Source organism: Pempheris klunzingeri, chromosome 7 (genome assembly GCF_042242105.1).
Source record: "Pempheris klunzingeri isolate RE-2024b chromosome 7, fPemKlu1.hap1, whole genome shotgun sequence".
Classification (NCBI taxonomy): Eukaryota; Metazoa; Chordata; class Actinopteri; order Acropomatiformes; family Pempheridae; genus Pempheris; species Pempheris klunzingeri.
The window spans coordinates 18,716,247-18,727,241 of record NC_092018.1 but is presented as its reverse complement, the minus strand read 5'-3'; the positions used below and the strand labels follow the sequence as shown (position 1 = coordinate 18,727,241).

The window sequence follows — 10,995 nt, the reverse complement described above, 5'->3', positions numbered from 1 at the left end:
AAAATGCCTTCATGCCCACCACCCAACCAAAAATCAGCCGAGTGAATGCTCTATATCTGTGTACATTTTACCACGAAATACCATAGTACCATAGTAAGTGCTGACTCTTATAAATGTAGCTGCAGTTGACCTGAACAGCCATCCTCTATAATCTCTTTGATACATACAAACCAGATTATATACTATATCTGCTCTGTGACATTATCAAATAAAAGTGTGTCACTCTCATAACAGACTCTCTGTCTTGCGGCATCCAGTCAACACATCCTCCATCATGTAATGCAGTTAGTCAGTACCCTGAATTTCCGTGGCAGATAATTTCCACTGAGGAAGTGAACATACATGAGAGCTAAGGCAGTAAATTAGAGTGATCCTCATACAAAAACAGATTGATGTTCACTGCTACAATTCAACTACATGTTAATGTTGTATTTCTTGGGGTTATAGTTGCAAATACACTACACACATCTTTAAGACTCAGTTCTATAGTCATAAAAGAGTGTTAATACGGTTATTAATATGTGAACTAACACAATTTCTGTAACTTTTTACAGCTTTTGTCATCATCATCATCATCATCATCTACCTTCTGCTTTAGTCTATTAAAAGTTATTTAAATGCTCAAAAAGTCTGCTGTGATCACAGTGAAGGACTATTGGAGGAAATCTGTTTGCCAGAGTTTTGACAGACTGTTGGATCTTTGGTTTTATGGTGCGTTGGTGAAGCTCTGCAGGGTGGGGTTATCTGATCATGTGTGTCCTGGCTGCACAGTGTGTGCAAAGGAAGCTGTTCTTGATTGTATGTGTGACTCTGCATCTGGCTAAAAGCTTCGGGCGCTTGGTGAATGTATGCTTGACTCAGAGCCAAGCTAAGGATCTCTGTCTTTTCCTTGTAGAAGCGCAGCTCCACTCCTCGACGACGGGCCAACACCAGCTCCCTCTGCGCCACCTGCAGCTCCTCCCCGAGTCGCCCCGGTGACCTCTGCTCCCGTCCGAGCCAATCCAGAGCCAAGCTGCTGCGCATGTACTCATCAAGACCTCGCTGAGAGTAGTATGCAATCACACTCTGAGGAAGAGGAGAAACAACAATCAATCATCATTACATAGCAGCAGGGAAAGTCAGCTGAAACCAGGTATGAGATATGTCCATGGCAGGATCTATACCTGCCGAGAGTACTGCCTTTCCCTCAGAGCCTTCAGTGTCCCGTTCCAGTGCAGCAACTGGAAAACCGTCATCATCTCCTACCGAGAGAAAGAGAGTGGGTGAGAATGATCCACAGAGAGAGAGAGAGAGAGAGAGAGAGAGAGAATGTCTTGCTCAACTCTTTAAGTAATGACTTTAATAACAAATCCAAACATCCAGCTCTGTGTACAAAGGTCTGACAAAGATAACTTATTATGTGGATATTTCTTGAACCCATACCTAAACTGTGGATGATTGGTTTGAAAAGATATTGTAAATCTCTATTCACCAGGTAGGTTTGATTTATAAAACACTGTCCGGGTGAACAGCTGCCATGTGCTAAGAGCTAGAGACATTATTGTTAAACAGTGAGAGTCTATCCATTAACTGAAATTGACCTAATGAGACACAGATGGAAAATATGACACGTAAGCTGGGTCGAAGTCCATGTTGGACATGCCTGTTTACTCTGTTTCCAGCAGTGCATCTGCCCCGTGTTACTTGTTTATGGTTTCACCTGACAGCCAGTCACTCTGAAATGCACTGACTGTATGAAAATTATACGAAGCACTGACAGCTGCATACATAGGGTCGATGCTGTGTGCGCACTGATTTTAATGTATGTATGTGAATACATTTCAGTGGTTGCGTATGTGTGGGTGAGCACATATGGAGGAGTGTGTATTACTTGGAAGCTCTTCAGCTTTACGAGCCACGCTTTAGCAGGAATGATAATGAACCCATTTCCTTCAGCTAATAACCCTCTGTCTGCAGACATGTGCTTATTTACACAAAGGTTGAAATATTAGCTGATTCATACCACAACTCCCTGCCTGGGTCTAACTGAGTGAGATGAAAAGGCAAAAACAGGTTAATGATAACAATGGAGGGTGGGATTACCACCCAGTGGTTGAGATTTGTGTTATGTTTGTTTTAATAATTGCTAATTATGTATAATGATAATGCTGTAATTTGGAGTCCAATTATAAATACACTATTTAAGATCTCTTGGTGCAAGGTAGCACAGCCTTAATTCTTTCAAATTAAATAGATCTTTCACACTATTACCACATGAAACCACATGATTTATGAGCACTGCTTACAAGACAAATAGCGTTTACGAAATTGGCCTTGGCTTTATGTTTTACCTGGAACTCCAGCATGGTCCTTCCTATGTAGGAGTTGAGCAGCAAACTGTAGGTTCCTATACTGGTGCTTGAATCACATGAATCTTCAATAGAGACCTTTGCAGAGACAACAGTGTAAATCAGAGCATATAAAGCCTCTCCTACTGTGTCATTCCCGTAGTCTGCCTTGCAATAACGTGTAATAATCTGTGTCTGCACTGGCTCACACTCACGGCACTGTCTGTGGCCGCCTGCTGCAAACTCTGAGTGATGAACTGAGGGCTGATGCGTCGACATGGCAGCTCGTTCACGAGCGAGTTCATCAGTGCCACGCGAGCTGCATCCCTCCGGGCCTCTGCCTGAGTGTCACACACCTGAGGATCAGGAGGTGATGAACATGAAGGGTTCAAATGTCAAAAAAGGGCGCAAAAAGGGGGAGAAAGGATGTGAAACACTGTTCCATCAAACAGAAATTTCAGGATCTGCCTACATGTGTAAGCCTGGGGTCAACGGACTTGAGTCAAACGGTTCTGTCTGTAAATGGGTGGCCGCTCCATTGATGATTTTACACTTCATTACAGCTAATCATGGGATCAGAATTCAAATCACTGATGGGATTAAGACATTAGAGGCATTCACAGATAACCAATCACATGCCTTCTCTGAGCTGCGGGCTGCTGCCTGTGTCACAATGAGCCCTTTGAGAGGCATTGTGAGATTTAAACAGAACATCAATTTAAAACCACCTTAAAAGTGTCCATGTGTTTGTGTGTGTGTGTGTTTATTCCCACTGAATGGCCTCAAATGTCGCTTGTAAGCACCTACCTCTGAATGTGAAAGGTTATGTTGCCAATTACCAAAAACTTTGCACACATTCAAATGGTTTGGGTCAGAAAAGTAACAGCATATTAGAAAATCTGATTCTATTGGCTTGTTTACTTTATAATTTAGTTGATCTATTTAGATCAGTTGATCTGATCTATTTTGTACTGAGGTAGTTGCCATCTATGTGTAGTGACATAGTTAATTTGAAACAACATCCATAGCTAGTTATTTATATAGACTAACAAACTGCAATTACATTTACAGTTGATGTTACAGTTTCCATGCGCTCTGTAATTTAACTATAAAGACAGAAAGATCACCTTCATCATGTATGTAAAAAACACTGAGATTTAGCTTGTGATCAGTCAGGTATTTGTTCTCACCACATGAAGGAAAACTGATGTAAGCTCTCTCTGATGCAGTGCAGGTATGTTAGATTCACTTTCAGGTGCAGAAATCATGCCAGACATCACTGGTGATGATAAAACACACCTTATAGTTGCCAAAGCAGCTTCCTCCAGGCAGGGTGACATAGCAGACATATGGGGGACCAGGAGACGGTGCAGACTCATACAGCAGCAGGCTCTCTGTCTGGACGGCTGCGTCCCCAACGGAACCATCTGATTCACTGGAGGAGCCATTTGACGGGCTCACATGCTTCTGCTCCCAGAAGTTATGGAGCATGGCCACTACATTCACTGCACACATTTAATAAGGGCGCATGTTAAAATGTAAACCTACAGCACTGAAAGCATATCTGACAACAGCAAAGAGTACACAGGTGGAAGTGTAAATTGATACGTTTCTTTAATCGTGACTGACTTTTAATAAGTCAAACATTTTGATCAACTCTACTGTGTTGTCATCACAAGTTTCTTTTAGTCTCTCTCTGTGTATACCTGTAAGAATAAGTGTAAATGTTAACTTAAATATACAAGCCAGACATCTGTAAATCAGCATTCCTAGACACTGTTTATTTGAGTAGAATTAGGCAGCTGTGAGTACCACCCCATAACTTAGACGCATCAGCATTTTGTAACCCTTTGAGCTTTTCTGACCCTGAGGTAGGTTTAAACGTTTCCTTCACTGTGTGCCAAACAGTTCACTGCAGCAGGGATAAACTGACTGACACTTGTTGGAAGAATACACAAAAGTTATAAGAAAACAATAAATTACTTGTCTTTTTGGCATTATTTGAATAAATCATTGTCAGGTCATTGGTAAACACAATTGTAAGTTATAACAGCTGTTTGATTCTGGTATTTAAAACCACAAGTTCCTCAGATACTCACAGTCTTTGGGGCAGGTGCCAGCCTCGCTCTGTGACAGGTATGACATGATGCTCTCCTCCACTTTCACTTTACTCATCCTCATACAGCGTTTACTTCCACAGATGCCTCAAACACATTCAGTCCACTTTTCTCGTCAGAATGGTCCACCAAAGCGGCCCACATGACTCTGGAAATGAGCAACCACTGCTGTCATCACAGACCATCATAAGGAATAAAATCAAAACCTCCACTGCTCCTCCACTCTCTCTTTCTCCTCCTCCTCCTCCTGTGCTGTGTGAGCATCTCACCAGGGTTTCTCTTTTGAAGCGGACCACCTTTGTCACCCTCTCTGCCAATTAGCTCAGAGGGCCCCTCACTCTTTCTACACACACACACACACACACAGAGGTGCAGAGCTGGAATGCTGAGCCCCACCCCTCGGGCTGTGCAGCTGGCTAATCCCTGAACAGAGTTGGACAGTTAAAGACCTGCACAAAGTTGCCAAGTGGAACCACAGATGTAGCAAAACAATGTACCTTCTTAAAGAACAGGAAAAATATGAATTGATCTGGTGTATTACTGGATGCTTCTTTTTATATGAAATACCCACAGTATCCAATATCTCAGGGACATTTCTACCCAACATGGTCTCTAAAATGTGTGGGGGTGGGACACTTTTGACTTCACACAGAGCCCAGGGTCTGAGCTCCATTCACCCCCTTCAATATGAATGGCCATTGTTCAAGTCTGAATCCACCCGCTCTCTGAAAGCCTTTTACGCATAAATGAACCAAATTCTGAGAAAGAAGTGGTCCTCTGCTCTCTCATCTTGTACATGTCATGCCTCACTCTGTGTTGAGTCTCGTCAGTGAGACAGAACCGAGGGGTATACGCGTCTATTTCCTGTACTTTTTCATGCTAAATGTATTGGTGTGTTCTGGAGCATGTGTTCCCACATGCTTGTGTCATTCTCTACTTTTTTGATTGGTTGCTGGGAGGGTGGAGGTATCCATCTATTCATTGCACCATAATAGTTGGAAAGCTTTGAGCCACAGGAGTTGAGCATGAATAAAAGCTCTCCATGAACGTGTATTCTGTTTGAATCTTAAATCCACACCCACATTAGTCACTTTGTCAACGGTAAACTCAGGACTAGAATGAACTTGAAACCGCAAAAGTTGCTCATAGATTTCTGTGTTTTGTAGCCATCTTGAGGGATGATATGCCAGTATCAAAATAAAAGTGAGATGTGCTCACTCATATGATAAAAAGTATTTTGTACTTTTTAATTAAAGCCTTCACAAAAATAACACATAGATCAGTAACGTTTAATGGTTTAATTATCAATCACACAGCTTCATAAAATAAGGAGTTGATATTTACATTAGACTATGTAGAACATGATAGTTCACAGCTGTTCAAAATTTGAGGTTTTGTAATTCTTCTGTCCCGTGTTCTCCATGACAGTTTGGAACATTAAAGTTGTAGCAAAGATACTCTCTTGCTGACATCGTGTGTCTTCAACTTTTCAGACAAAAGGAGCGGAGGAGCCAAGCTGCATGTATGTTGACCAAATAAAAAAACATGTTGACATGAATTCCATCTGTCCGTTACTGCAGTCCTGTTCATCCCCAGAAGGAGGCGCTCTCCATACTGGACTTGATGTTACTTTGGTTCTCTCTTCTGGATTTGGTCACCAAGTTGGCCTCTCCCTTCTGCAGACGTCTCCTCTGCGCTGCCTTCTGCTGCTTGGTGAGCTGCCTCCGCACCTTCTGACGGACCACCTCCTGCAGCACACACAAAAACAAGGGCAGCTGGTTACTCCAGACGAATTTATGTGCTGACTGTCTCTACAAGGCAGACACAACAGTATGTAGACATGTTGTGTCTGCTGAAAGTCACCCGTCACACTCTTTGACAAACACCATGTGCAAGCTCTTTAGCAACACCTACAGTCCATTCCCGTTTTTTTGTCCAAAACTGTGTACTAGTGTTGCTACAGCGTTTGGTGAAATAACCAAATTGTGACATTTTCAAGTGATCACCTGAGTCAGAGTATTTGTATTTTGCGATGGTACTGAATAAATGTCCCTCACTCTTACTTTGACCCTTGTATAATACGCTTTTGTGCACACGTGTGTGTCCGTGTTTTACTTACTGGTGGTATGGTAGAGCAGCTCCCTATGCTGCCCATTGTGGCCTCACTGTCTGTCCTCCTCCTGTGTTCTGCCATGTGTAGAAGACTGTCTGAGTCTCTGCCAGAGAAAACACATAACAAAAAAAAAAAAATAAATCAGTTGCTATTATGGCACGTTGTACAGCAAAGCATGCAAATTCTGAGCAGTTTTTAAACAACCCTGCCTTATTTAACCCAAATTATGCAGCATATTTGTCAAAAATTATTTCTCAAGTTAGCAGGCATTCCTGTTAACAGACTTAACGTTATATGTTGGCTCTATACTACAGCTGCAGGTGCAGGATTCAAACTTGGCATCATATTATCAAATGTGCTTCATTTTGGATATTAGATATATCTCTGTTAACTTTCCATTGTGTTTACCTGAAGGGTTTGAACTCTTTGTTGGAGGTAGAAAGGTCTGCCAGTGCTGGACACTCATCCTCTACCTCATCCAACTCTTCCTGCATGTCCTTGCCTGTGTCATTGTCGCTTAAAGCAGAAGGTGCCGTTTCACTCCCTGTTTGTTCTTCATTTCTTTGACAATCATCATCATCGTCGTCGTCCTGTGTGTCTGCATGTGTGCCGCTGAGTTTCAGACCTTCCAGTTCCAGCACTGCATGCTTATATTCCTCCATGTCCACGCTTTCTTCTAGTTTGTCATCTGCTGTCTCTTCGTCTTCGTTGTCGCCGTTGCCGTCGTCGTCCTCCTCCTCCTCCTCTTCATCATCATCTTCCTCTCCTTCAGGTCCAGCTGGGTGTAGCAATGCACCATCTCTCTCCAGATCTTTGGTGAAGCCGCTGGCTGAGACTTCGATATCTAGAGAATAAGACCGCCTGTAGGAACAGTGTCACAAAATGTCATGTAAGAATCAGTTCCACATCCAAATCAGTTTCAAAAACCATGTAGAAAAGAAAGAAAACCAATGATGCATTATGTATTTTTTCTAAATGTTTTCTAAAATTTGTTTTAGTGCAAGCGAGACGCAAATCTGAGCAGTTACCTGATGTCTTTGAAGGTTGGGAAGAGCTCGCTCTCGTAATTGTACCGTTTTGCAAAGAAATCTCTGATACATTTGACATCTCTGTCAAAATACCTACAAACAAAGTTTAGAACGGTGAATAGATAAAACTTTGTCTTATCAATTTTAGGTGTACATTAATTTTTCAATTTTATAACAGACACCAACCATTCAGCATTAGGATGTGAGGTGGACACCATTTGTGGGAAGTCAATCATAGTTATGTGGTCCTGGTCATCCAACATAAGGTTGAACTCGTTGAAGTCTCCATGAATCAAGCCGTAATTGGCCAGTTTGACTATGAGTTCCATGAACTCGTTGTACAGGGCTGGTGGATCCTGCAGCTCATGCACCTGACACCTGAAAGAGAGACATGATAACACAAATTACACAAGAACCTGAGAGTAGGACGAGTGCACTAGAACTATCACTAGTGTTATATTTAAAGCAAGAAAGAGGAATGGCTTGTTTCCATACAGTGGATATCCATTGATGAGCTCCATCACTACAGCATGTCTGTTGTAGTCCACAGGTTTGGGAACGGGAAAGCCTCGATCGTACAACGCCTGAAAAATCAGGAGATGACTTAAAAAGATGCCCCACACAGAACTGGAGTCTTACGGCACATCTCATAAATTGCTGGTGACATTTTCGCTCCATTTCACATAACTTAAATACTGTCTCTGATTTGTTCCATTACCTTCATGTAGGCAAACTCCTTCATGGCGGAAAGGCGAGAGAGGTAGAGCCAGGACATGTTCTTCCTGTGTTTGTGGTAATCTCTCTTGTTCTTCAGGTTCCTGAAGGAGGTACGACCCAGTCTGTGAAGCTTCAGAGCGTACTGCTCGCCATTTGGACTTGCCACGATATATATATCTGCAGGAGGTGAATACAGAGAAATATGTGCATGAAAATGAGCCTGGAAACCTGGAGGAATTATAATATTATTATCATTAACACACACACACACCACTCTCATAACAGCAAACGGTATTTGCAATAGTCTGTTAGAATAAACAAGTTTTCATGATATGATGATCACATGACTTTTAAAAAAAAATACATTTTAGTTCTTTTAACTATTTACAAGTTATTGTGCGTTTCTCTGGGGCGAATCTACGTTTAAATATTCAACACATAACTTTGCTTGCGTCCACCACGTTATGATATACTGCACATATCACTAAGAATAATTTGCATTATGCCATTGATTTCAAGGAAATCACACAGGCCAAACAAGAGATGGCTATGTGAGCGTATGCAGATATACAGCATGCACATCGTGCCTGTGACGGTTTTCTTACCAGACTCTTTACCCACACCCATCTGATTGCCAACTGAAATGATCACTTCTCTGGAGCACATGGTCTTCAACGCCAAGTAGTCATATCCTCCATAGTTCAATCTGTAGCCCTGCACAGCTAAAATAAACACACATGGGACATTAGAAGAATAATCTACATGTACCGTGTCTACCAGGACTCATCAGGCTCAGCAAGCATTTCTGAAACGTTTACTTACTCTTGGAGCGTTCATAGACCACAAGTTTGTGTTTAACAAGCTCTCTGAGGATCTTGTTGCAGCCGCCGTGTTTGAGGCTAGCGATGGAGGACAAGAGACTCACAGGAACAATCTCATGGTTTTTCATCCCCATCTCAACCTGCGTGAGGGGACATTCACAAGAGGAAACAGCGTCTGATCATTAGACAACTGGAAGATGCATTGACACACGGTTTTTCTTATGGTAATATGATGCACCATTTGAAAAGGCATGTCACTGATCTTACACATGAAGGTCAGTTTCTCTAGAGGAGCACTTTTCAGTACTCTTGCTGTATCATAGACAGTTGTGGTTGTGTGCAGGTCTTAAAGTTATGGTTAATTACAGATTAAGGTTAAACACCACAGGATATGCCCTCCCCCCTGGCCCTCTAGAGATACCCTTCATAACACAATCACAGTGTAGGTGGGGGACAAAAATACACTTTCTGTACAAGAATGCAGTTAAACTCGGAGGATATCCACTTGATTTGACTAACACCCTCGTAAGAGCTTTAACGTAACTTTGAAACACATGTTAGCACAGAGTGAAGACTGTGGATTTTGTCCCCCATCACTTAACGTTACATCGAAGTCACTTTAGTGAGGAATGATTATGGCAAACAGTAATCTCAATGAGGGCTAAATATCGACAGACTTGAAAACTTTGGATCTATTCTTAAGGGTGAGGGGGAACACAAATTGATAGCAACGGTACCATGTCATCATTAAACTGTTAATGACCTGCTGATAAAATCATCACGCTGGATTAGCTGCTACAGCGACAAGCCGTCCAAAGCTAGCCTAGCACAGAAGCTAACACCCGTGACAGTTTGCTAGCTTCTTACCGCTGTGAGGACTCGGAAGTCATCTCGGGATAAATATCTCAACACCACCACATTGAGCTTCCCCATATTTACACCGCTGCGCAGACAGTTAGTGTGTTTATAATGTACAAGCTAGTGCTGCTTAGGCTCAGCTGTGCACATTTTTAGTAAACACACGTGCAAGGCGGAAGTTGAGGGAACGGAGGAGACGTCACTTCAGTTTTGCGTGTGACTTCATCTGACGTGCCAACGCATGGTGTCTGGAGTCGACCACAGACTGTATAAGATAAGTACAAGCACGAGTGCAACATCCATGAGTACATAAAAGAAGAACTTTACACAATTTATGTCCTTGGCTGTGGAAATAAAACAATAAAGTTGTATAAAACGATGGACAATTTACTGCCATCTAGTGGTAAAATGGTGAAATTTAGTGAGTTTTTCCAACACAATTGATCTTTTCATACATTTTTACTTGACATACTCAGGTGTAACTAATCACATGACTAATTGCTGTCTTGCATTAGTTGCTGGAACTGTTGATCATGTTATTTCTTCCACTTGTGCTTTTATTAATGTCTACTGCAAAAAAAAGGTCTACAGACTAAACCTTGTGCAAAAACTTTGGTGTAGGCTAAGGAATGCCACTGACAAGTGATTTGAAGGAATTATTATTATTTCTGCTTTTCAATTTCCAAAATCTTTCTGTAGCTCTTTCAACACCTGCAATTTAACACATTTTGCATCTATGAGCTGTGATTAGCTCCCCCATTTCATTTGTGTTAATCAACAACCCTCTAAAAATATATTGTCTTTAGTGCACATACTGATTTTTTAAAATTTTTATCACTTAATTATGTCACACTTTCAGCATGAACACACTACATATTCACATCCCCTTAGTAGTATGGAACTGAGACACAGCTACAGTCAAATATCCCATCATATACACACGCAGGTGTCTTCACTTGTTGCCTGGTTAGACATCTTCTCAGCACCATGAAGATGCACACCTTTTATGTCACC

General features: G+C 41.8%; 2 protein-coding genes across 2 annotated transcripts; both read right to left on the bottom strand.

Annotated features, from left to right (window-relative positions):
* Positions 1 to 639: 639 nt before the first annotated feature.
* Positions 640 to 4,502, bottom strand: LOC139203370 (protein limb expression 1-like). Its single transcript, XM_070833056.1, has 6 exons — positions 4,427 to 4,502; positions 3,627 to 3,832; positions 2,543 to 2,683; positions 2,331 to 2,426; positions 1,164 to 1,241; positions 640 to 1,065 (listed from the first exon to the last, which is right to left on the bottom strand). Exons 1-6 carry the CDS (start codon positions 4,500 to 4,502, stop codon positions 640 to 642), a joined length of 1,023 nt encoding a protein of 340 aa, XP_070689157.1.
* A 1,225-nt stretch (positions 4,503 to 5,727) lies between these two features.
* Positions 5,728 to 10,156, bottom strand: riok2 (RIO kinase 2 (yeast)). The gene is made up of 10 exons (XM_070833643.1): positions 9,991 to 10,156; positions 9,125 to 9,263; positions 8,908 to 9,024; positions 8,304 to 8,479; positions 8,081 to 8,169; positions 7,772 to 7,963; positions 7,586 to 7,678; positions 6,966 to 7,418; positions 6,564 to 6,660; positions 5,728 to 6,192 (listed from the first exon to the last, which is right to left on the bottom strand). Exons 1-10 carry the CDS (start codon positions 10,054 to 10,056, stop codon positions 6,031 to 6,033), a joined length of 1,584 nt encoding a protein of 527 aa, XP_070689744.1. The 5' UTR covers positions 10,057 to 10,156; the 3' UTR covers positions 5,728 to 6,030.
* Between the last annotated feature and the right edge of the window lie 839 nt (positions 10,157 to 10,995).

Excerpts from the sequence above, each read along its gene's own strand:
- riok2 (XM_070833643.1), bottom strand. The coding sequence starts at position 10,056 with ATGGGGAAGCTCAATGTGGTGGTGTTGAGATATTTATCCCGAGATGAC. Across the intron at positions 8,170-8,303 it reads AGGAGTTTGCCTACATGAAG|GCGTTGTACGATCGAGGCTT; the intron begins GTAATGGAACAA and ends CTGATTTTTCAG. Across the intron at positions 7,419-7,585 it reads CCAACCTTCAAAGACATCAG|GCGGTCTTATTCTCTAGATA; the intron begins GTAACTGCTCAG and ends CTGTTCCTACAG.
- LOC139203370 (XM_070833056.1), bottom strand. The coding sequence starts at position 4,502 with ATGAGTAAAGTGAAAGTGGAGGAGAGCATCATGTCATACCTGTCACAG. Across the intron at positions 3,833-4,426 it reads TGGCACCTGCCCCAAAGACT|TGAATGTAGTGGCCATGCTC; the intron begins GTGAGTATCTGA and ends AAATGTGTGCAG. Across the intron at positions 2,684-3,626 it reads GCTGCTTTGGCAACTATAAG|GTGTGTGACACTCAGGCAGA; the intron begins GTGTGTTTTATC and ends CCTGATCCTCAG.